The sequence below is a fragment of the Prinia subflava genome, chromosome 1, assembly GCF_021018805.1.
Source record: "Prinia subflava isolate CZ2003 ecotype Zambia chromosome 1, Cam_Psub_1.2, whole genome shotgun sequence".
NCBI classification, from domain to species: domain Eukaryota; kingdom Metazoa; phylum Chordata; class Aves; order Passeriformes; family Cisticolidae; genus Prinia; species Prinia subflava.
In genome coordinates, this window is record NC_086247.1 from 14994632 (window position 1) to 15019095 (window position 24464).

The 24464-nt window shown below is 38.9% G+C and overlaps 1 protein-coding gene across 5 annotated transcripts in view; it reads left to right on the forward strand.

Annotated features, from left to right (window-relative positions):
* The window catches only part of TRPS1 (transcriptional repressor GATA binding 1), a 213607-nt gene that overhangs the window by 30652 nt on the left and 158491 nt on the right, over positions 1-24464 (forward strand). For 3 of the 5 annotated variants that reach the window (XM_063423194.1, XM_063423125.1, XM_063423413.1), the window contains exons 2-3: positions 8668-8826; positions 11836-12764. In XM_063423194.1, coding sequence (XP_063279264.1) covers positions 8790-8826; positions 11836-12764 — 966 coding nt within the window. In that variant the 5' untranslated portion in view covers positions 8668-8789. Of the gene's footprint in view, positions 1-7256; positions 8827-11835; positions 12765-24464 lie in introns of those variants that run through there. The other 2 variants (XM_063423276.1, XM_063423339.1) reach the window with 2 other exon arrangements.

The following is a 24464-nucleotide window of genomic DNA, read 5'->3' on the forward strand; positions in this document are numbered from 1 at the left end:
CTGGCTCACATTTTATTCAGTTGTGGTTATCTCACCCCATCCGTGTTGGACTCTCAGCTCCTCCACCTAATTGGCTGTGTTAATTTGTAGCCCGCACCTTCAGATCTCAGGTACATCCCAAATTCCTTTGCACAAGTTGCAACATTACTTCAAAGAAGGTGCTGTCGTAGCCACTGCAAGTAGTTTTGGGACTTTTTTTTGACTCCAAAATGCCAGTGAACCCAGAAGTTGCTTTAATAGTCGCTTTCTTTATAATTGAAAACACGGCAAAAGCTTTCATTTTTTGTGGGATACATCCCAGTGCAACAGATCAGCTCAACATTGCTGGATATTGCTTAAAACTAGTGAGGTACCGAATTGGAAATAGAGGTGGCATGAAGGCAGCTCTGAGGAGGAAGACAGGAGTACTGTGGTAAGACTTGCTTGTGTACAGGGGATTTTTGAGAATGGAAATATTAGTGTAATCTGTGGTTGTACCTCTCTGTAACCTTTAGGGAGGGAGGTAGATATTTTTAAAGGAACATTTAGGTGCATTATTGCTGGAAAAGAAATATAGTGCCCAACTTATTTCAAAATATATCTTCAATAGGAATAAAACAACTGTTCACTTCTGTTCGTCTCTGCAGACTGAAGATTTCTATTCTCATTGGCAGTCTTAGTTTCTGTCTATATGTGGCTGTGTGCAGTTTCTGCCATCTATGTTGTAGTTGTGTTTCTGAAATTACATATTTACCTCTCGGGAAAAAAATTAAATCTTTTTTTGTATGTGTTTTATGATCCTGGCAGATTACTGATGTTTAAATTAAATTTCTGATGTCTGGATGGTCCAGGCTAATGTGAGGGCTTTTGGCACCACCCCTTTGTGCAATAAAGAATCAAAGCCAGTGGCGTAAGAAATCTTCTATCAAAAGCTGAAAGCTAGATTCATAAAATCACTTATGCAGGCATTATGAGATTTTCCCATGGAAAGTTTATGTGGGAGTTTGGGAAAAACTTATTCAAGAACAGCATTATTTGCACTATATATATTCATCCAGCAGTCAGCAGGCTGGCGCTGGCATCCCTTGCCAGTTTTAAAGGGTTGCCAGCACTCACAAAGCTGCTGCAAAGCCACATCAGCAGAGTATCAAGGAGTCTTCTTATTCTGCACCCTCCTTCCCCCTTTTCCAACCAGAATGTAAATGGGTAAAACAGAAATCATACTTCTCAGTGAATGTGTGTACTCAATTCTTACGGCTATCCGAAAAGTGCTACTGTTTTAAAGCCATTTCATAACAAATTAGTAAGGTGAAAGTGCTGTAAGACCAGCTTTCTCATCAGCATTTCACTTCATTTCTCAGCTTCAAAAGAAAAATAAGAGATAAAAAGGGCAAATAATAGACAAACTACTCAGAGTGGATCCATTTGCATTCACTTTGGTCTTTTTTTAATGTATTTTACTTTGGGTTTTTTTAAGAAAGTGGCTCTGTTTCTCAGTTTGCATGAGGACCATATGATATGTGCTGCAAGAGAGTCTTTTCCTTGCTAATAGGAATGATTCAAAAGGCAAGGTAATTCACCACTGCTTTGGCTGGAGCTAATATTGGGCTGTAACATCAGTTCTGTAATTTCTGACAAATGGCCAAGATTTCTTGAATAGGCACAGCTTTCTGTTTTGTGTAGGGAATACACAATCCACTCTTTTGTTGTGGTTGCCACTGCTGTTGTTTCTCCCCCATTCACAATGGAGAGTGGGGTTATTTGTGCTGAGTGGAAAAACAGTGCCAAAAATTCTGACTTGCTTATGTTTAATGTGATTTTAATTTTTGTGATAGCCATAAATGGTAAAAGAGATTTTGTAATATGGATCCCTTGTATTCTGATCGCTAAGTCAAGAGGGCATATTGGTGATGAAAGTTCTATCTGTCACAGGCATGTCAAGATGAGCGATCGCTGGATGATTCAACCCAAATGTATAGGAACTGTTTATATAGAGATTGCCAAACAATTTCCATTGCTTTTCTTTTTATCTAAATTCTTGAATAAATTACTAAATAAAATAGTCTGTGTTTGGAATGTATGGCTGTGGGATATATAGAAACTCACAGCATGTGGGGGGAAAAATGTTAAAATAGGAGATATAATAGCTTTGTAAACTTTACGTGAATATAGGTACATCATATATAGACTCAGTGTTCAATTTGCTGATCAAAGCATCCAAATAACTTTGGATTTAATAATGTCGGCAATGAATGCTAATATATGGAAATTGAAAAGCATGGAGCAACAATAGCTAGCCACGCTTACCAGTATTACCCTGCAGCAGGTAGATTTACATTTTTTTGTTTGGTTTTGCAATCACAGTTTGGAAAATGTGTGTTCTTTTTCCCTTCTTCCATACTTCTGAATGTGGGTTATCCTGAACAAGCTGAGACAAGATTCAAGCTAAACAATAGGGCAACATCAGAACCTTTGAAGGCTCAGTTTGGATGGGTACCCAAAGCCTGAGTCTGCTTTGATGTATGTGGGCTCAACTCCGGTTGCCCTTGGTTGCCCTCCCTTACCTATGTAACTTGTGTCTGGAAACCCTTGCCAAGGTTTTTTTTTTAAAAAAAAAAAAAAAAAAAAAAAAAAAAAAAAAAAAAAAAAAAAAAAAAAAAAAAAAAAAAATTAAGGACATTTTTTGCAAACTCATGTTCATCTTGGTTCTGGTCTGGCTGGAAAAGTACTACAATAATGCCCTCTCCGGTGATGATTTAATATTACTGGTTTTGGTCTAGGCTGTAGACTTCTGCTTCTTTCCCAGTTTCTGAAATTTCAACCCCATTTCAAATGGGAGGATTTTGCCTCTAGTTGGAAACAAAATTATTTGAACTTTTCTGGAATGCTAGCCAAAACCGTCCTCTATCTCCCTTGCATATTTTCCTCTTCTCCCAAGTAATTTATGGTTCCGTTTGACTGAGGTTTTGGACAAGGCAGCTCTGATGCCTTTCTCTCATATCACAGACCTCACCTGGCAGAAAGGGACAGCACATCTCAGACTTGCTTCTCTCGGAGTCAGTGGGGCTTTTGCCATTACCTTCAAGGGAAATAGGATCAGTCTGTTGTATTCTTCATGCAAAAGAACAAATGAGTCATTTCTTGTACCCACACCTGATTGCTCTTGCCTAGGAGCCAGGAGGTCACCTTCTTTCCTCAGTCTTTATCTCAGGGTAGCACTGTGCTCACCTCTGCCAGTACACTCAACTCAGATTCAGTTCTGAGTCATTTGCAAACCCTAAACTCCCATTGTCTTCAAAGGACATATGGATTACAGAGAACACTGCGTTTACTCAGGCTGAAAAGAAATTGAAACATATGAGATTGCCACACCTACTAGAAGAGTTTGGCAAGACAGTGGTTGTTTGTCGTAAAGATGGGATGAACAGTGGGGATGTGATAGATGTGCCCACAGCCCTGGGGGTCTTTGATTCTTGCTAGTACAAGATTGAGAGAAAACTCTACTCCACTGACAAAAAATGAACTCTAAACACTTAAAAATATTTAAATATTTCCTTTTTTTTTTTCTTCCCAGATTTAGATTGTATGGTGAGAGCTACAAGATGTCGCTGATAACAGTATCATGATGTTGACATAGATACTGGTCGCTTTTATTGACCATGGACATGGGGATATATAAGACTTCTTTAAAAAACAAATAGTAAAATGTTGAGAGATAATTAAAGTCTACAAACCCTCTTCGTCTTCAGAAAGTAAGCCACTGTCTTACGCATTGAGGATTAGGAGCAATGCATGTTTCACAGAAGTAGGTGATTCTATCCAAAAGCAGTTGAACCTTCTTTGAAGGATCTAGTATCTCCAAAAAAGAACACCAGACTAAATGGACCTCTTGTTTCACCTAATAGGGAATGTTCTGCACTCTTTAAAGCGTAAGGACAGATAATTTCTAGAATAACCAGAAGATTTGGAGAGGATGGCAGGCAGGGCTCTCATAGGAGGTGTCAGTCCTGGCAGAAGTCAGTTACTTTATTGCAGTAAGCAAATCAGGCTGGATTCTCTCCACGCTGCAATAACAGTAGATTGGGGAGCATGCAAAGCAGCATCAATGTAAAAATTAAACTACTTTTAATATACAAAGCTGAGTTTAGATAAATGCAGAACAGAGAAGCAAAGGCATAATATTCTCTGAAAGTGCAGCCTTTTAATGCTGTTTTGGAGACTAATTTGCATACAAATAAAATGTCAGCTTATCCCATAACTGTCATGATAAATTGGAGCAGTTAGATTTTTGCATGAGATGCTCCTTCTGTACCTTATTAAATTACAGGATCTTGGCCTTTTGCCAAGTGCTAGGGTGATGCTTTCTGTACTAAAATACTTACACGAGGGGAATATGGACCTGGGCATCTAAAGAACCCAGATTCAGTCACTAGCCAAGAGCTCTGCCTGCACGTCACCTTGAACACTTTGAATTTTTCGTTTTTCTGTAGATGATTTTATTTAATTAATAAATTATTTAATTAATTTTATCCGTAAAATGCCAGTTTTCCTGTTTCACAAGCTTTGTTGAGTTTTAATTAGTTGTCATGTGTGCAGAGTGCTTTTAGGTACTTGATTGGAAGCGAGGGCAAAGTGAATCTTGCCTTTGTGGACTCTCCCATCCTGGACGGATGGCAGTGGAGGGCAGGCAGGAACAAGCTTTCTGCAGCAGGCCAGTAAGAAGTGCAGAGCAGCATCCTGCTGTGCTCAGGAACTTGTAAGTAAAAGCAGTTCTAGAATTCTTCATTTTGGTTGCAAGACAGCATAAAATTCTCCTTCATGTCACCTCTTTAGACATGTCACCTTTTGACTTCAGTTTCTCCTGAAAGTGTCCAGGAGTGAGCTTAAAATTAAAGAAGTGCCCAGAAGTGGGCTTAAAGAATCTATTTTGAAATGCCACTCCTAAACTCTCTTGAAATGACCAAGTGTCTGCTTTATACCCATAGAAAAGGTTAGATTTATTCCAGTGGCTAGATGACTACTGATGTGTGCTGTGCTCTGAAGCATAAGGTAGTAGAAAAGATCATTGTGAATTAATTCATTGTGAATTAATAAGAGATTTATCTGATGACAGTTGTTTGAAGGTGATGGCACTTTGTAGCTGAACAAGATTTAAGATGTCCAAAAGTGCACCTTTAGAGATTTGAGAACGATCGATACTGGGAAAGTAAATGTACACAGGAAGGAGCAAGCTTGAACAGACCACAGGTCTTTTCATTTGTCTCTTTGTTGTAGACTTTGTGGGGAAAAAAATTGCAAACAGCCCTTGGCAAATTGGTGATCAGGGGTTAAACTGAAGAGCCTGCAAATGCAAAAGAGTAGGAGAGGAGGAGAAAAAAACAACTGTGTATTGCCATAATGTGGTTCTACTAATACGACGTTTAAGGCATGGTTTTCTCCTTGCACTTTTTAGATTGATGAAGCTATCATAACTTCAGTGGAGCATGTAGAGTGTAAAATATCAAACAGATGCATTTTGTCCAATTACAATGTCTGATCCGATCTTATTTTACTGATATGAGGAATCGTGTTCTACCTTAGCAATTTCAGGCAGGAAAGACAGGACATGCAGTTTGAGGGCTTGCAGAAAAGCATGTATAAATTAAAAACTCCTTTGGAATTAACTTGTCAGTTGCTTAGAGCTGTGACATCTTCTGTGTTGTACAGTGTATGTGAAGACACTTGTGCCGAAGCAGAAAGGAGATGGTCTTGTTGAAGAGGCAGTCATTAAGCTTATTCTGCCCACCCATGGTTTAGGGCCTCTTGGGTCAGACCCTCTGACTCTTGGGTCTGTACACAAAAGGAGTTCTTCCCTTCCTTTCTCAGCAGAGAAAAGTTAGGGAGGGCCATGTGTTGGTTGTTTGCTGGCAGACTTGCTCTGAAATCCACGACCAAAAGTGGGAGAGAAGCATCATGTGTGGCTGCCTCCTGTTCTGTGTCCCAGCTGGAGATGGTGGGGATGTGAAGTCGTACATGTCTCTTTTCTGGCATTTCATTGTGGAAATGTTCACAAGGGACGGTAGAGGGGCAGCAGCTTTGGCCTGTCCTCTACCACTGTGTCTGAGTCTGGGGTAGTTGTTTGGGTCTAATGTAATCTAATTTTCAGTGAGGGCAGCAATTTCACCTGGAGTTTCCAGTGTTATTTACGGAGATTTTTTTGTTGTTGTTGGGTTTTTCTAATTTTTTTTTTAAGTGCGTAAATTACCCGGCAGGTCTTTGACTCGTGGGCTGTGCTGATGAGCTCGTTCCCTTTCTGGCTGTGCCGGGCACAGGTCCGGGCCGGCCCGGCGGGACAGGCTGCCCAGGAGGGCTGGGCGCCGCCGGGCTCCCGGGACCGAGCGCGCCGCCGAGAAGCTTTCCCAGAAATTCCGTCTCAAAACAGGAGCGTTCTGCCTTCGCAGCTCGTGTGCCTTACAGCTGCTCGAGTGTTGTATGGAGAGCAGGGAGGAGGCTCCAGATTGATTAGGACTTGATGTGCTTGATAGAAGCCGGCACTTTGAACACTTAGGGGTTTTTATATGAAGAACAGCAGACAGTCTTTGTAGTCTATTTATGTATAATAAACTGGGTTTTGTTTTGTGTCTTGTGGGTTTTTTTCTGTTTTTCCTCTTCTTTTTCTTTCTTTCTTTTTTTTTTTTTTCTTTTGTGAAAGAAGAAGTCTAAAAAGGAGAGAAATTAAAACCACAGCGTTATTTTCCCATGCAGCTATAGCAAGTATCCTGCGATCTCACATGATCGGCTGTCCTGCTGGAGTGGAGTGTGGGAAGGTGTCAAAATATGTCTCTCAATCTCTCATTTTTTTTGTCTTAAAAGGGAAAGCCAGATGAATGCCAAAAGCCCTGCTCTCTTCTCTAGCCCTGCAGTAACAAACTACATGAGTGTATGTTATTAAGATGATAAAGATTAAATTTCTAGTTACTAACGTGCTATCACAACAGCAAAGGGGGAAAAAATCTTGAAAAAATTATTAAAATTAGTCTGATGGTCTCCTTTTAATAATAAGATCACTCCCAACCCCAAAAGACAGTGTAGGCTGGAATTCCACAGGGCTTTTTTGTGGTCCTAATGATTTTAATAATACTTTGTGCCATGTAGCACCTTTCATTAGAGGATCACAAAGTGCTTTACAGTCACTAATTAATTAAGCCTCACAACACTCCTGTGAGATAGGTAAGTATTAGACATATATTAAGCTGAGACACTGAGAGTTAATGATTTTTTGCTGCATTATTCTGGGAAAATGATTGATGTTCAAGCGCCGTATGTGCATTATATGTCTTTGTGTGGGTGTGTAATATATATGAGTGTAAAAGTATTAATTTTACTATCCCTTAACAAAGATGTCCTACTTGAGCCTGTTGAATATAAATGTGTATTTTCAATTAACTTTTTGTTGCTGCAGCATATTGACTGATAATATCACAGTCTTCATATACCCTTGAGTATAAGTTCGCTCTTCGTCTGCTTGTGCATCTGCTTGTACAAAAAGATTAGTCAGTGGCGTCTCTTAAAATTCAAACATATTTCTAGATGGATTATTCTGTTAAAAAGAGCATATGACTAAGATCTGACCTAAACCTGCATCACAAGCACCAGGCAACAGCCATTCTGTTGCAATAGGCTTTGATGACAAGCCATCACATTCAGTAAAAGTAATGAGCAACAACAGTGACCTGCTGGGGAGCTGGTGATCAGCAGGTAATTAGTATTATCTTCACCACTCCTAAGAAACTATTGATTACCAGAATTAGTTTTTTCTTCTTTTCTTTTTTTTTTTTTTTTTTTAAGAAGTATGGTAGTCACTATGGTAATTCATTATCCTGAATTACAAACTGATTTTTGCAGAAGTTTTTGTTTCCAGGGATAAACTGATGTGAGTGACTGTTGAACAGAAAAGTCTATATCTTGCAGATGTATGAATCACATAGAGTAGCCTTGGCTGTTTTTGAGAGAAAGTACACATAGCTGCAATCTGAGCCTTATCCAAAATTCCCTCAGCTCAAGAAGTCCTTTCATTCACATCAGGCTTAGTAATTCTTTTATTTGGGGCAGATCACTATTTTCAGTGATGAAAAGGTAGTTCAGTCCTAAAGCCTGTTCTTCACTACGCTTCTTTACTAGCACTCAACAAATGTGCTTACTATTGTGATGACATTGTAGAGATGTGGGAAGCTGCCTGCTAACAACAAAAGTAACACCACTAATTTTTTTTGAAGTGGAAGACAAGGCAGCCAGCAGAGGTTAACTTACAACTGCTGATGGAGTTATTTAGATGCCATTAACTATCCCATTAGGCTAGTCCCATGATGATGCATGTGAATTTTTAAGACACTTTTCTTTCTACAGCTCATTTTCAACAGTTACTTTAAACTTGTTTTAGACTTTGTGTTTGGTAAGCATTAGCTCTGAGATATTTTTTGTCTTTTTTTGTGTGTGCATGTGTGTGCAAGAGCATGTGTGTCTGAGGAGAGGAGAGCTATGGGATTTCCCATGTTTGAGAGAAAAGAGAACAGCAGACTCTATTTGTATAGTGCCCAGTAACAGATGCATGGGAATGTACAATAGGTATAATCATGTTTTTAAGTAAACACCATATTTTGAATGCATAATTTAGGAAGGAAAACCTTTTTTTTTTGTTTTGTTTTGCAGATATACAGATCAGCTCTCAAAATGTCTTCTGTGTCTTCCGTGCATCTTCTAAGACAATTGCATTAGCCCGCCTGCTAGTTGACTAATAGAATTAATAATTGTAAAAAGCACTCTAAAGCCACATGCCTTATGAAGTCAATGCTGGGTATGATTTTACAAGTATGTGATCTATTTTTTCAAGTGAAATTGTTAACCGAAAACGTTCTTGGCACACAATAAAACATTGTGCAATCTGTTATTTGTCTTAGAGATAATAATTTCAGAGTGGCTATATTCTTTCTGTAATCTAACTTATGACTTGCTAAGGGATGGTTTCTTCAATTTAGGAGTATTGCAAATGTAGTTTTATTTACATAATATGTCTCTGAGAAATGATAGTGGTGGAATTTCAACAACAAAAAAATCCTTGTGTCTTTTCTTACCGTCCCCTTGAGTGGATATCAAACAAATAAATGACAGATGATTTTTCAAAAGCTAAAAGAAAAAAAGAAGGGAAAATACTTATGAATTCAACTTAAGTCAATGTTATCTTTTTCTTCTTTCCTTGCTTTCTCCAAGTGTAGAATGCTGCATGAAAAAGCTCCATTAGGCAGATGCAGTTTTCTTTTTCCCCCCCATTAACCCAAACTGTGAAATATATTGGGAATATTAGAACTAAAGTAGCTAGATCTCCTGTCCAGTTAGCCTGTATACAGTCCAGATTTTTCATTTCTTTTCTTTAAAGAAACTTTTTTTCTGTTCTTTTCTGTGACTCTCTTCTGTCAGTTGTCATGAAGATAGCAAATCTGTAAGCTTTCCTTATCTGCCAAAAATATCTGTAACAAAAACATTTTAGAACATTGCATTTAGTCTTGTTTAATTTTGACTGAGGTAACAGTCATGATGTTTACTTTCTCGATTTCTGATTTTCTTCTCTGTGCAGTCAGGGCTTCTTTCTCTGTTGTCTGCCACATTGCATTTAAATGGAAGTTATTTTAAAAATGGTTTGGGACGTGTAACCAGGAGAAAAGTACATACTTAGCTGAACACCTACCAGAGATGCTCACAGATATTTTTAATGTGTGTTAACCAAGAGCATTCATGGAGTCTCATGGAGAAGTAGCAATGCTGAAAGGCTGACGACTATCTTTATACTTTGAATTATATAAGTGTGCATGTTGTTTTAGCAGGCTGAGTCTATATTGTAATAGTTCTCTTACCAACGTAGAAAATATTTCTTTTCTCTGAGTTCTGAGTGACTTCATGGTTCAGAAGCTACGAGGAAGAAAAGTCCAGTTTAGCTCATACATCCCTGGTAGGTGTAGTTGATATTAAAGAGAAGACATTTGGTTCCCAAGCTTATGTGTCTTCTACAGTAAGGAATCACAGTAGGCATTTAAGAAACCTATTAAGACCACACGGAGTGTCAAAATTTCTGTAACATGAGCTGGCATTCTTTGTGAGAGTTGCCTTGCTGTAGCCCATGCTGCTTGTGGATCAGCTCAACCACAAAGACAACAGAGCCAGCCCAAGACACAAGTTGAACATTTCCCCTAAGAAGTTGTCTGTTTTTATCAGCAGAGCATATAGTGATCTTTCATGTGGAGCAGATGTAAATAAGAGGATGTACAGATGCCTGTTCTTTTATTTTTAACCTCTGTCCCCAGCCTTGCTTCTCAAAGTACTGTTTTGAGAAGGCTGTCCTTCTTTCAAAGGTCTGGATGCAGCACCATTTGGAGCACAGTGCTGCTCCCAGAGTCGCCAGGTGGTCCTGCCTTGGCACAGCAATATAAATCTCCAGTGCCTCTGTAGGGCCCTGGCCTGGGAATGGGGGCTCAGACTTGAGTCTGTAGCTCACATCTCATGTGTGGTACTTCAGGCTGCTGCCACCAGACCACACACAATTTGGCAAAGAGAAACATCCATCCTTGTATGCAGCACTGGCAAAGATTAAGAGCATAGAAAAGTTGGGGCACATCTGTCTCTGCCCATAGTTAGCATGTGAACACAAATGGATCAAACAGGCTGCTGATGAATATCAAATCCAGAACCACACAGCGGAGAAAGCAGGGGAGTTTCATACATGTATTTTCTCTTAAATAGGATGGGGAAGGTGAAGTGGATGAGGAATTTGACTTAGTACCTGCGTAGTGTGATTACTTGTCCCTCCATGATCTCCTCCATTCAGAAAGCAGCTAAGTCATCAGTGGCAGACTCCCCCTTTCTCTGTGATCCTTGTTGCTGTCCTGTCTCAGCTTTCTGAAATGGATCCTGGAAGTGTGCTTGCGGATTTAGCAGTAGTGGCTATGTCTGCAAGTAGGACTGAACAGAGGAAGGTTTGGCTGATTAGATCCATGTGGATTCCAGGTGTTTCCAGGGCAGATCCTGGCTCAGCCACACAGTGATGTCAAATGTCTGAATCCAGGCCTGTAAAGTTTTATTGACAACGGGTTTCCTAATAAAGTTAGTTTCTCTTTGTTTGGCAAATAGAACTAATTACATGAATAATGGACTGTGGGGCCCGACTCTAAAATATCCGTATAATCCTGTTTGAAGTTTATGGGCAGTAGGAGGGGGAGCTTTTGCTGTAGAGAAACTGATACCTGCTTAGGAAAATACTTTCTCTGAAACCTCAAGTACTTACTCTCCTAAATCTGTTTTCTTCCTAATAACTTGTTTAAGTTCTTAATCTTAAATTAAGATTATGTCTTTCAGGTGTATTTTTGCAAAGCTATGTTATATGTAGTTGTACTGTGTCTGAACATTAGACTTCAAAAATTTATTTTTGCCCTTAGTTTTCTAAAATTATTTTAAAAGGAGCTTTCATTTAAAATTCTTCCTCCCAGACCATTATTCCAAAAGAAAATGAAACCTGCAATTCACTCACTCTCATGGAAGTGTTTTTGTAGGTTTTTTACAGTTCTCTTTTTAGTTAAGTTTAGTGTTAGTGTGCTAATTTTTTAAAAGTGTTCCGCATAGTTTAAAAACCTGTTCAACAAAAATTTTCTGAAAAGCTGATGTACTCCATGTATTCATGTAGTTCAGAATGCTTTTAGAAGTGTCAGGTTTGTAATCTGTTTCATATCTTGAATAATTCTATAGGGTTTTTTCTTTTTTTTCTTTTTTCTCTCTCTCTCTCTCTTTTTTTTTTTTTTTTTTTTTTTTTTTTAATTTCTTTCTCTGTGGTAGATATGGTCCGGAAAAAGAATCCCCCTCTAAGAAACGTTGCTAGTGAAGGTGAGGTACAGACCCTTGAGTCTACAGGTACTGAAAGTGAAGAGTCTGGAAGGAAAAAAGAATTTTCTGCAGAGCAGATGCAAGAAAACACTGACCAGGGTGATGCGGCAGAGTTAAGTAACAAGGAGGAACTTTGCATGCATATCCAAGAGCCATCTTCCAGTGTTAAAAAGGACTTGAAAAGCTCAGTGCTGAGTGAAAAGGCTGGCTTCAATTATGAAAGCCACAATAAGGGAGGAAATGTTCCATCCTTCCCTCATGATGAGGTGACAGACAGAAATATGCTGGCTTTCTCATCTCCAGCTGTTGGGGGAATCTGTGAGCCCTTGAAGTCTCCTCAAAAATCAGATGCAGATGACACCCAAGATGTGGTCTGTACCCCGTCAGGAGATGCAGCGGAGACAAATGAGGAGCATCAGATGTCGCCAAAAGCTTCAGATGAAACAGTGCAAGTGCAAAGTGGTCAAACTGATGGCCAAGGCTCAAGCCCGGTCCCCATGGCCTCAAAAAACCCACAAGTGCCTTCAGATGGGGGTTTAAGGCTGAACAAATCAAAAGCAGATTTGTTGGTAAATGATAACCCAGATACAGCGCCTCTGTCTCCAGAGCTTCAGGACTTCAAATGCAACATCTGTGGGTACGGTTACTACGGGAACGACCCCACAGATCTCATCAAACACTTCCGCAAGTACCACCTAGGACTGCACAACCGCACCAGGCAGGATGCTGAGCTCGACACTAAAATTTTGGCTCTCCACAACATGGTGCAATTCAGCCACTCCAAAGACTTCCAGAAAGTCAACCGCACTGTGCTTTCGGGGGTACTGCAGGACATCAATTCCCAGAGGCCTGTCTTACTAAACGGGACTTACGATGTGCAGGTTTGTATGCTCCCGGCCCCCCGCTTCTGCTCACTGCCTTCTCGGCTGCAAAGCCACATCTTGCAAAGCCTTTCCTACCCATGGGATTTCTGTATCTCATGTAACCTGCTTAAGCCTCTAGAACCATTTTGGTCTATTTTAGCCAAGCTTGCTGCAGGTCTGCTGAGCATCTTGTACAGTAGAGGAGTACTTGGCTTTTTGACCGGTGACATTTCTGTGTAGGATTTAGTCATTATGGTAATCAATAGCAAGAGATCTTATTCAGCAAACAGGCAAATGGCTGAATTGGTAATCATATCTGAAGGATTTACTGTCACGGAAAGAAAAGAGCAAATAATAATGAAAAATAACAACCAGAGAGACAAAAGACAGCAGCTGGAAATTAAAAATGTAATCCTAAATTATCAGCTGCTGGGAGTCAAGATTTGGCTTATTGATTCCTTATTAAGATAAAATAAATTGCAAGTCTTGGCAGCTCTGAAGTTGTCTAGTGCCAGAAAAACAGGATACACAATGGATATTTAAAACATTTCAAAAAGTTACAGTAATCCATGCTGTCCTTCACGTTAGTAAGCCTGTAAGAAAAGGATTATTGCCTCAGTCATTCTCATCTAGTTGAAGCAGGAAAAAAACTACAGATACTGCTGGGAAGAAAAAAATCTTATTTTTACCATGAAAGAGTGAACTCAAAAGTTTTTCATGACTCTCTGTTAGTTTCTTATCAGCTAATATTTAATCAGTCAAAAAAAAATTGATGGTGCTTTAAAAAAACCTTTGGATTAAGCTGAGAGATACAGTAAGATATTTCAGTATTCTACATAATACAGAAATTCAGATTTTAAGAAAAATCAAAGTAACGAAGTTTGCAGACAATACATGCTCAAATGTCATCAATTTTCAAGTGACTGCATACATGGAAACATTGTGGTAATCACCAGATAAAACTCCCATGGTATGTTAAAAGGTAGAAAGGTGAAAATATTTAATTATGCTTGCAGAAACCGTACCGATAGGAAAGAAATTTTGCAAGACAGATTAAGATGGCTAACATCTAACTTCAAGGAAGAAACCAAAACCAGAAAACAAATCAGGAACTTGAAGCTTTTCAAATGATTTTAATTTTTCCTCTTTTTAAAGAAACTCTACAATTTCTTTGTGGATCAGCAAATCAAACTAAGGTCATTGCTATGCGTAAAAGCTGCAATCTTTGAACTACTGTCTTACTAAAAGATCATTATCTCATGTCAGACACTCTCTCCTGTCAAACTCTGATTAGAAAGCAAATACCTGATGTGTTTTAAAAGAGGTTAGAAGTGAATAATGTCAGATTGTGAAATGATGATTTATAATTAGCACATAGTATGATCTTAATACCTGGATTTCCTGCTATAGTTTCAGTTTGCTGACTCCAGGGACAGCATCTTAGAGCAACTGATCCTTGCTGTCAGGAAGACATTCAAACTGGAACAGCTCAGACATACAGTATAGAGGAATTTGAGTTTCTAAACACACTTTCATTTCCTCCAAACAATTGTTTCGTTGAGTCCTTAGTTATTTATAGGAAAGTTTATGCTTGATTAGAATGAGCTGGATGCTTTTCCTTTGCAGTCCTTTTAGAAATAAAACAGATGTGTGAGCTATCTCAGTTTGAACTGATAGAATGAAAAATAAAACAGCTGAACCTAGACTATACTTGTCTACTAAACTCTGGCAGTAAGATACTGCAGGGGAGACAAAAAGTGGTAGGAAACAGCCCATAGATAATCTACTTAAGATCAGCCTTTTCTCAGACAAAAAACATTTTCCAAAATAGAACATTCAGCCTATACAATGTTGGCTGTGTATTTGATGGAAAAAAACACCCCTGGCTCTAGAAACTTAATTTTTAAGGGTGCTATTTTTCCCTGGTCAGTTTGGGAATAGAAGATAAAATAAGCTTTTGTGGCAAATGCCGTACTTCATCAATTGCACATGCACCAGATGTTGATCCAGAACATGTCAGAAGTAACAGATTAATATTTTTATGCTTTCTCCTCCCCACTCCTGATTCATAGCAGCTTTGTGAGAGTCATAAACAAAGTAAAAGAACATTTGAAAATCCTCTTTGCACCCACACATGTTTATATTACTCCTGTATCCATTTTGGAGGGTTTTTTCTCATGCATCTGAATGGCTGGCATCTCCCGCCACAACAAGGGATCGTATGGATTGGTGCTCCAGTTAAAATTGGTTCACTCAAACTCCTCTATAGCGTGAGAGGGAACTGAACCTGAATAATTGGTTCATGTTAACACTATTATTTTGTATAGGTACTGGCCTGAATGAAAAGAATCCCTTTGTAATTAACTTGAAATAGTAATGAACTGGGCTTAGGATTTGATTTATTGATCCCCTCGCACTTAGCAAACGGTTCTGTTGTAGCTGGGCTGGAAGTTATCAATAGATTTATGGTCTCAGGCCACGGAACTGGGCACAGAAGCCAGAGGATGAAGATGACTGACTTTGATCTGGCTCACAGTAGTCAGTTGAGATGATGGTATATGAAGATTTCTAGTAGTGAGGGATGCTGTGGAGCCCCATAGTTTGCATTCATAATAAAGGCAAACAAAAAGCAATGGGAAAATGTCTGAGTGCAGGAAAATACAGTATTTCCTATCCTATCTGTAGAGATCTAGGGATGTTGTCCATTTGCTGAGGGCTTGGAAAAAGAAATCAAATGCATTTTTGGACTTGTGTCACAGAAGTGAAGTTAAACCTCATCCCCAGCCAAAAAAACACCCTCCTAACCCTAAATGCAGATTTTAGGGGATGTAATCAGCAAAACTGGGGGCATATATTTGGCTTCACATACAGGTATTCAAATATTGGGAGTGTGTTTGGACCTAAAGATTTGTCTGGGAACTGTGTAAATAATGCAACCTTTCTGGCATTCCTATTGTGCAGATTTTTACTTGATATGAATATTTAATCCAGCAAGATTCCATTGTCTTTTTGGAAAATGTTATTTTCTGTTAAAAATCTCCTGTACTCTTTGTTCCCATTTTTCTCTTCAAAGGTTTTTGGTTCATTGAGTTATAATAAATTCCATAGGATGGGGTAAAATCACTGAGCAGTTTCTGGGAGATTAACTTTCTTGCCAGTATAGATTTAAGAAAACATTCGCTATCACATCTCTGAATTCCCAGGGAATGTGTTAATCAGCTTTATAGCTTTTATCAAAATAATATTTGAAGTGAGTTCAGTGGAGTTTTTGCTGACGTGCCCCCCATTACTTTTTCTTCACATTTAGTTAATTGATCAATCTCTGTGGGCAACTTTGTCTTGCTGGATATTTGAGCCTGTGTAAGGCTTTGTGGATGTGCTTAAAGTAGTAGCCTTTATACTGGATCTAAAGACTTCCCTTAAAGTAAAATTCATGTGACTTGAGTTAACAGCTATGATGCTGAAAGCTACTGCCTTTGCTGCTGTATGATTAAGTCTCCCCTATTTGATCTAACGACTCTTTAATGTGTATGTGAAAGTCTAGAGACAGGCAAGTTGCTGGCAAATAGAGAGCAGGCAGTCTTTTTTCTAACCCCCAATTTTTTTATGAGTAGTAAGTGGGACAGCTTCAACAGGAAGGTTGGAGGGTGCTGTCTTCCACAGAGCAGCCTATAGCTAAGGCGTAGGACATGCCCAGCAAAGGTGAAGAAGCAGGCTTGGATCCCCTCTGACAGAGCAAGGAAAGGAACCTACTTTTCCTGTTTCCTGAACAAGTGTTCAAACCATTAGGCTATTGTATAAAAGGGAGCGTGACCCCATTTCCTGGTGTGTTTTAAAAGAGAATAGTGTCCCTCAAAGAAAGGACAGACATGTCTGCGTTCAGGTAAGGGTTTCAGATGGCATGTCCCAAGGGAAGGGTATTTATGCAGCCGTGAATAAAGACATACTGCAGTGCTCAGCAGTTCTTATGGTTGCTTCCATTTTGTGTATGCTACCTTTGAGGTGCTTCCTGCTCAGTGCATGGCCCTGGTTCTGGGGCTCATTGGCACAGATCTGCCTCTTCTTCTATTCAGCCTTTAAAAAGATACAGAATGTATAAAACCCTTTTTCTTTTTTTTAAATATAGTCCTCTGATTTTGATTGCTTCATGGTCTTACATCTAGACAGACATATAAGAAGACAAATTTCTGAAAAATGATAGACTGATAAAACCCATTGTTAAGTTTGTTGATTGTATTTCAATGCACCTGGGGGTGGGAGGGAAAGAAAAGGAATAAACTACTGCTTTATCTACTACCCCACAGAATAATAAGAGGTTATCAGCAGTTGTTTTCTTCTGTGGTTCTAGACATCCAATATTGTAAGGGCTGTCCTACACCACTCTGCCTAATGCTTTGTCATATGTGAAGCACACACAGAATGATTTGGGTTAGAAGGGGCCTTAAACATCATCTAGTTCCAATCTGCCTGCTGTGGGCAGGAACATCTTCCAGTAGACCAGGTTGCTCAGAGCCCCATCCAGTCTGGCCTCAAACACTGCTAGGGATGGGGCATCTCTGGGTGGAGTATCCACAAATTCTCTGGGCAGTCTATTCCAGTGCCTCATTGTGGGCCTAGTGAAGAATTTCGTCCTAATATCTTATTTAAACCTATCCACTTCCAGTTTGAAGCTGTCGCCCCTTGCTCCGTCACTACATGCCCTTATAAAAAATTCCTCTTCAGCATTCCTGTGCCCTTTCACATGCTGGAAGACTGCTATAAAGTCACCCTAGAACCTTCTCCAGGCTGAATAGCCTGTCTTCATAAGAAAGGTGCTTCAGCCTTCTGAGCATCTTCATGGCCTCCTCTGGACTCACTCCAACAGGTCCATGGTGAGACCCCAGACCCCCCATGGTGGGACCCCAGAGCTGGATACCCATCCCCAGATGGACCAGATGGGGTCATGAGAGAGGAATAGAGGGGAAGAACCACCTCTCTTGACCTACTGGTTACATATATAAGTACATGTAATGAGTAAGGCTAACAACTTCTCCAGGATTTTCACAGCAACCAAAAGCATTTGTGGATGTTCAGCCAGCAGGCTGGTCAGTGTCCTAGAAAGTGGTAGAAGTGCCCACACAGAGTCTGTAAAGCTCTTCCTTTTGTGTCCTTTATAAATCACTGGTGAGTTCCATGTGTAACATGTGTTATGAGTGGTTTTTAGTGGTCTGGATTTCAGTGTATCAAATCTGGCATCTTTTCTGTTCTTAGGTTAGACGTGTGACTAGTATAAAGCCTAGTCTGACTAGGATTCAGCTGAATGAGAAACAGTGATTTTATTTGTAGGTTCTGCTTTTTATCCTTCACACTTACATTAATAGATTGAATATAATGCTGTGAAGGTAAGACTTAAAAAAATGTAGGTTTTTTTAGGGGTACAGTTGTAATCAGCAGCACTTTTCATGATAAAGGTTTTCCTTTATGTTTTGGTGATTTTGGCAAAGGGACTCATACAGATGAAGTGAGAATTACAGATTGGAGGGCTAAACATGTACAGCATTTTCTTTGTATTATTAGCAAATCAACCTTCTTAAAGTTCTTTGTCATCAAATGGGTTTCCTAGAAGGTAACAACATAACTGGTTGATGTGAGCAAACAGAAACATGTATATGAATGAATATCATTTTCCTTGCATGCTTAGGCAAGCAGTGGATCCAAAATTTAAATTGTCTCACTGACTTTGGCTCCATTGTCCATAATACAGGGATAAGATCTAAATAATTTGAACAACTGTTGCTGCATATGATGTATCCCGATTTTGTGGACTAGATTGTGCCGTGCTAGGTTTTGCAGCATATGTTAGAACAGGACTTGCATGAAGGTGAATGTCACACAAGGCCCATTTCATGTCAGCCATGTTGCAGACTCTGGGCACTTTCCTGATAAACTGAAAACTGTCAAGCTTTCCTGAGTGTTGCATCTGCATGTGGGCATACCTGTTAATTTTGGATCTTATTTTTGGTTCATGATCAGGCTTGGAGGCTGCCTTACACACTTGAGAGAGTCACTTCGCAGAAGCATGGAATTCAGTCATCTCTTTTAAACAATTGACATAAAAAATGGTGGCAGGTAGAGAAATTTGTGGTGGTAAATCACACATACAAAGAAGTCCATATGCATTTACTTGTGAACGTGTACACAACTTACATAATTGCATACACGCATATTTATAAATATTATGTGAAAAAGCACATGGAAGAGGTATTTAACTTCTGTATTAACAATAGCTGATAAACAATGATTTGTATGATTTTGTGCTGTAGAAGTTCTTTATATCACTTCTGTGGAGATATTTGCAAGTTTACTCTTCAGAATGCTAGGCATTGATTTATAACATGTCACCTGCTACACAGTAAATGCCTGGGAACATTGCCTTGCTCTGTGACAGAAATAAGGCATTTTAGCTGCCTTGCAATGAGTAGTAGTCTATACTAATATTAGAATATTCAGATGGACAGTTTGCGGAACAACTGATGTGATGTATGCTCACAGGCTTCAAAGTGAAGTTGTTGATGTGTTAATATTCCTTACCTTATTGCAGGGATATGTGGTAGTGTTTGAAGAGTGGCTAATAGAAACAGTTTTTGAGACTAGTAGTATTAATGCTTATATTTAAAGTTATAAACTGCTAAGATAGCCTACAGAAAGGATGAGGACTCAAAAAACTAAAGTTCCTGGGGAAAAAGGAAAGCAGCTAGGTTTTCTTCTGGTATAAATCAGTGCGAGTTTGCCTCTAAGCCTGTAAGGCTGTGTGAGTTTACAGTAGCCAAGGAACTGTCTGGTAATTTTATCTACAGAGAATAGAAGGAATGGTGCTTCTTTAGATACTAGTCTAGTAGCACTAGTTAGCAAATGAAAGTCTCGATTTTCTCTTTCTTTTGTTGGTTTTGCACATCTGGTCTCCTGACCTTAATTTAAGTTCTGTTATTGTTCTGTCACAGTCTTTGTTTTAAAAATACTTATAAAATTCTAATGACACAAAAACTGTGTTGGGTTCAATGGCAACAGAATAAATCTCCAGAAGAATGCACTTACTTTGAATGAATGTGATCCAATAGTTTGCTTTTTTGTTTTGGTAAGTATGAACAGCCCAGAAAGCCAGGAGTTTGCCCTGAGTTTTTGCCTCACTTGTGCAATGTAGATTTATGTACCTATAAATTAATCACATTAAATAGTTTTAAGAATATTCTCTGAAGATTCTTCTAATTTAAAATGCAGAAAGAGAGTGAGTGAGAGGGAGTGAATTCTCCATAAGGGAGGTTAGAGAACTGGGTGGTGTTACACAAACTTGCATGAAAGCCAGGAATCTGTTCTGGCCTGCATGACATGAAGAAGTTCATAAATGTGGGATGGTTAAAATGTTCTGGATGCTATATTGCACAAAGCAAATGAATAAACAAGAGCATTAGAAAATATTTTAGGATTAGAAGATTAAAAGTAATTGCAAAAGCAGACTGGATGGCTCAGAAGATTGGTAAGGGATCTGGAGCCTTTCACCTCCTGATTAGCCAAAGATGTAACCCAGGTAAGATAAAAAAAAAAGATTCATTAACGTTTGATGTTCCAATGCAGATGGATTCTAATCAGTAGTTGCAGAAGAAGCCAGGGGGTCAAATACAGCTTTACCCTGAGCATGTAATCCTTGTGGTTGAATCTCTTATGTGGATATAGTTTCTGCTGGTAGAATTTTCTTCATGAAATACATGATTACAGGAGCTGGCAGTTTTTCTCTTCCTTGGTGATTTTTTCCAGTTTCTGTAAGAGTATTTGTAAACTGCTTTGGCATGATGGAATTTAGGATTGAATTTTGTAAAGGAAGAGGGAGAATAGGGTAGCATTTCGATCAAAGGCAAAATAAAAATGAAAGACCAATTTTAAAAAAAGAAGAAAATACTTCTTTTTGCCCAAGTCCATCTATTCCATGAAATCATTGTCTTGACTAATTAAAATAATGTAGACATATCTGTTGGAAACATATAGTGCAATCACACAGCTTTGTTGAAGTACTTGCCAACATACTTTAGAAAGTACATCTTGAAACACTGTCAATTACTGTGTTATCTTTTCTCCTTTTTCTGGCTATTTTTGGAAATGTGTGTGGTGTATGAGGAGATAGCTTAGTTGTATTAACACACGAGCTTCAGATTTTGACAATTTTCCCTATTAACGAATAAACTTAATGATTAAGAGTTTTGAGTTTATGGAAATCTTACTTTGAAATATATTTCATTTTAATCCCAGAATGAGACATGGCTTTGAAGAGCAATTTTTAAAGACTATCAGTGCAACCACATCAGCACAGGAATGGAGAACCCATTCTAATATGTCTTTTTCATACAGCGTAATAATTAATACCAACTATATTGCCATAGTTGAGGTGCTGCAGAAATACGTGGCAATCCCAAGGTTTCAAAAGCAAATGACAGTGAAGAATCAAATCAATGTTTCCACACTCTGAACTTGTATGTTTGTTTCTCTTTAAAAAGGGAATTGTGAAGATTAAATTTCTCCTTTGTGTGTTGAGGGAACTATTGTTGTTCCTACATTTCCTTTACAAGCTGTTCCTGTATTTGTGGCTGCCACTGGCTGTGTCAGCTGGCACTTTGGACTCCAGTGCTAGAACAGAATTGCAAACTTTTAGCATTGCTTTTGTTTAGGTTCTTTTTTACATTGGAAAGAAGTGTCTGCTTAAGGAAATGTAACTCTGTTAGAGCAAAGCAGAGCAGGAGATTAAGTTTTGTTGGGATCAGAATGAAATAAGGGAGTAAATACAAGAATCTTTCACTTCTGATACAACACAGAAATGTGGATGTTGATTTCTGTGGTATGTATACCTCAATATCTGTCTATTTGTTTGTCTGTCTGTCCATCCATCTATATATCCATATTCCACTTTCTCGTTCTCCTTTACTTTTCTTCTTTGTGGGCAGATCAGAGAGAGCAGAAGGTGAAGGACAATTTCATCACCACTGAAGAAGTTTTTAGTGCCTGTACATAGAGATACAACATGTAACTGAAAAATCTGAAAGTCAAGCCAAGATTTGAGCAAAGTGCGAGAATCCAAACAGTTCTGCAAATGTGTGGGTTTCTTCCAAATGTGACTGGCTGAAAGCTGAAACAGATTCAGTTTATACTGTCACTGCAAGTGCTTCTCCCAACCTCTTTGCATGGAAACCAGTTTCTTAAGTTGTCTTTGAACGATGACCCTCATAGAGCTTTTCAGTAGGCTTTGTTATGTATAAAAAGAGGCTTTTGAGTGTAATAACATTAAGATGACCCAGAGTTGCTTTTCACATACATAGTCTAATGCAATGAATTATTTTGAATTGTGGCAGGAGTTCAGGGAAATGCCAAACGAGTAACTGGTAATCAATTACATTCGAGTGGTGTAAAGATTGTACATGTCTCCTGCATTCCAAGAACTTAACACAGGCACTGTGGGAATATTTAGTTCTACTTTATCCTCTTGTGATGCAGAGAAGGATGTATTAGCATGGAACACAAACTTGCTGTGTAGACCACTAAGCAGGATTAACACAAGTTACAGAAATGATGTGATTTACAATCCACTGTAGAAAATGCTAGTACTAGTATGTTTTACCAATGTTCTGAAATAAAAGTAATTAGCAATGAATACCAGCTGGGATTATTGTCACTCAGAGTTTGTAACTGTCCACAGAGTGTCTGCAAAATAGGTTTGTTATCTGTGACTCTGTGGCCAGACAGCTGAGAGTAATGAATGTACTTACTCATTAGAGCCACTTAAGGTAAGGCATTTTGGTCAGTTTTCTGTGCATGCACAGAACAAACAGACATATCTGATTAAGTGAACAAAACCAGATCACCTTGCAGCTTACGTAATCATGCAGTGAAATGCTGTGATTTTCTGTTTACTGTAATTCCATCAGTGCTTTCTTTAAGTTGTCTTTTGACACCACTAAGACTTTGAACATTGAAATAATGCAGTGCATGGAGGCCTAAAGTGCCAAATATTGGAAAGCAGGCCCAGATCTCACTGTTGTCAGTTGGATCAGGCTCAGCATGGCTTTGTCTTGCTATAAAATACGTAAAGGGAGGTAACTCCTGCACTACAGAAGACCTGTTAAACATCCCTCTTGCAAAGACCCTCTTCAAAACCAAGTTCATAATTTGATAGCAGAATGTGGAGCCCCAGTTAAAAGTGAAAATGTTATTACAGCTAAGTCCTAGTGATTTGGCTGCCTGACTCACCATTGCCTAATGAGATAAGTTTCCTAAACAAACAGAAAGCCATTTTCAGTTTATTTTAAGGAAAAGTTTTAACCTGTGCATGGAGATTTTGCTTCCTTAAGGAAAAAAACAAACAGAAAGAAAGAGTTGGAGGCTGAATGGCAGTAGCTCCTTATATCATGGTTTAGTAACTCATTGCCTCACTATACATGCTCAATTCTGATGACATGCAAAGGATAGCATTTCATTCTCTGAGCTAAATGGCTAAAAGGCATTTATATTATATACATTTAAAAATGTTTACAATTCATGCTCTCTGTATGTCTGAGTCTTTCCATTTGGTGTGATACTGAATGAGTAGTGATCACGTTATCTTTGTGGCATAGCTGTTGAGGAGAAGAAAAATAATTACATGCATTTGCCTAATGCATTAGAACTGAAATCTGCAGAAATGCAGTAATATATTTACTGGTTGGGAGAATGAAAATCAAACCCTGCAAGGCTGAATTTTATATTCCCTGTAAGACATTTCCTGGGTGTAAAAACTGAGAATATGTCACAAGGGAGCTTCCACCCATGTCTACACCATGTGGTGTAGACTGGATGATGGCAAAGGAGTGGATGTCTGTGGATTTCGGGAATTACCACCTGGATGCTGTCCACTATTTGCTACTCAGGAAAAGAAGCTGTGCAATGGTGACATTTTTGTCAAGAGATACTTTTCTTTGGCCTTCAAACCAGTTGTACAGGAGCAGCAAATCTCCCCCTGATGTCAGGGGCAGGTGTGGTGCACTCCTGGGAAGGGCAGGCCTGCCTTGCTGTGAGAACATGGGCTTTAATAACATCAGCCCTGGAAGCCTTCTTCCCTTCCTGCAGAGCGTTTTGCTCAGACATCATGAGAACAGTTAAGTAGACCTACCTTATTTTTTTGTGTGTGTGTGTGTAATTAGTGATGTCATGGACTTGGGTGTGGTAGTTTTCTTTGCCACATGCCATTTTTCTACAGTAGTTTTTCCATCCTTGTTTGACTAACTCGTGCTCTGGGCATGAGAGGAACAGAAGATTTCCTTGGAGAATGTCTGCAGTGAGTAATCCTTGAGAAAACTGCCTTTTGTTTGAGACATCAGCCACTATGGATCTGTGAAAAGGCATCCTGGTGGATACTGGATACTTGTGTAGGAATGATCGTTGTAAGATTTGGTCATACTCCCGACACAGCAAACTATATTCGTTATTTGAAATTTAATTTTTGCTTGCTTGAATTCAGAAAGCAATCCTCTTTGACTGGAAACACGGATATGATTAAAGCATCTAAGTTAGAAGACTGAGGGTCCTTTTTTTTTCTTCCACACTTGGTATAGATGCCCAATAAAGTCTGCTTTCAAAGGGTTCAGAGCTATGGGAACTAATTATTAGATCTTCTGTCAATGACATTATTTAATGATATAGTGAAGGAAGGAACAGTCCTAT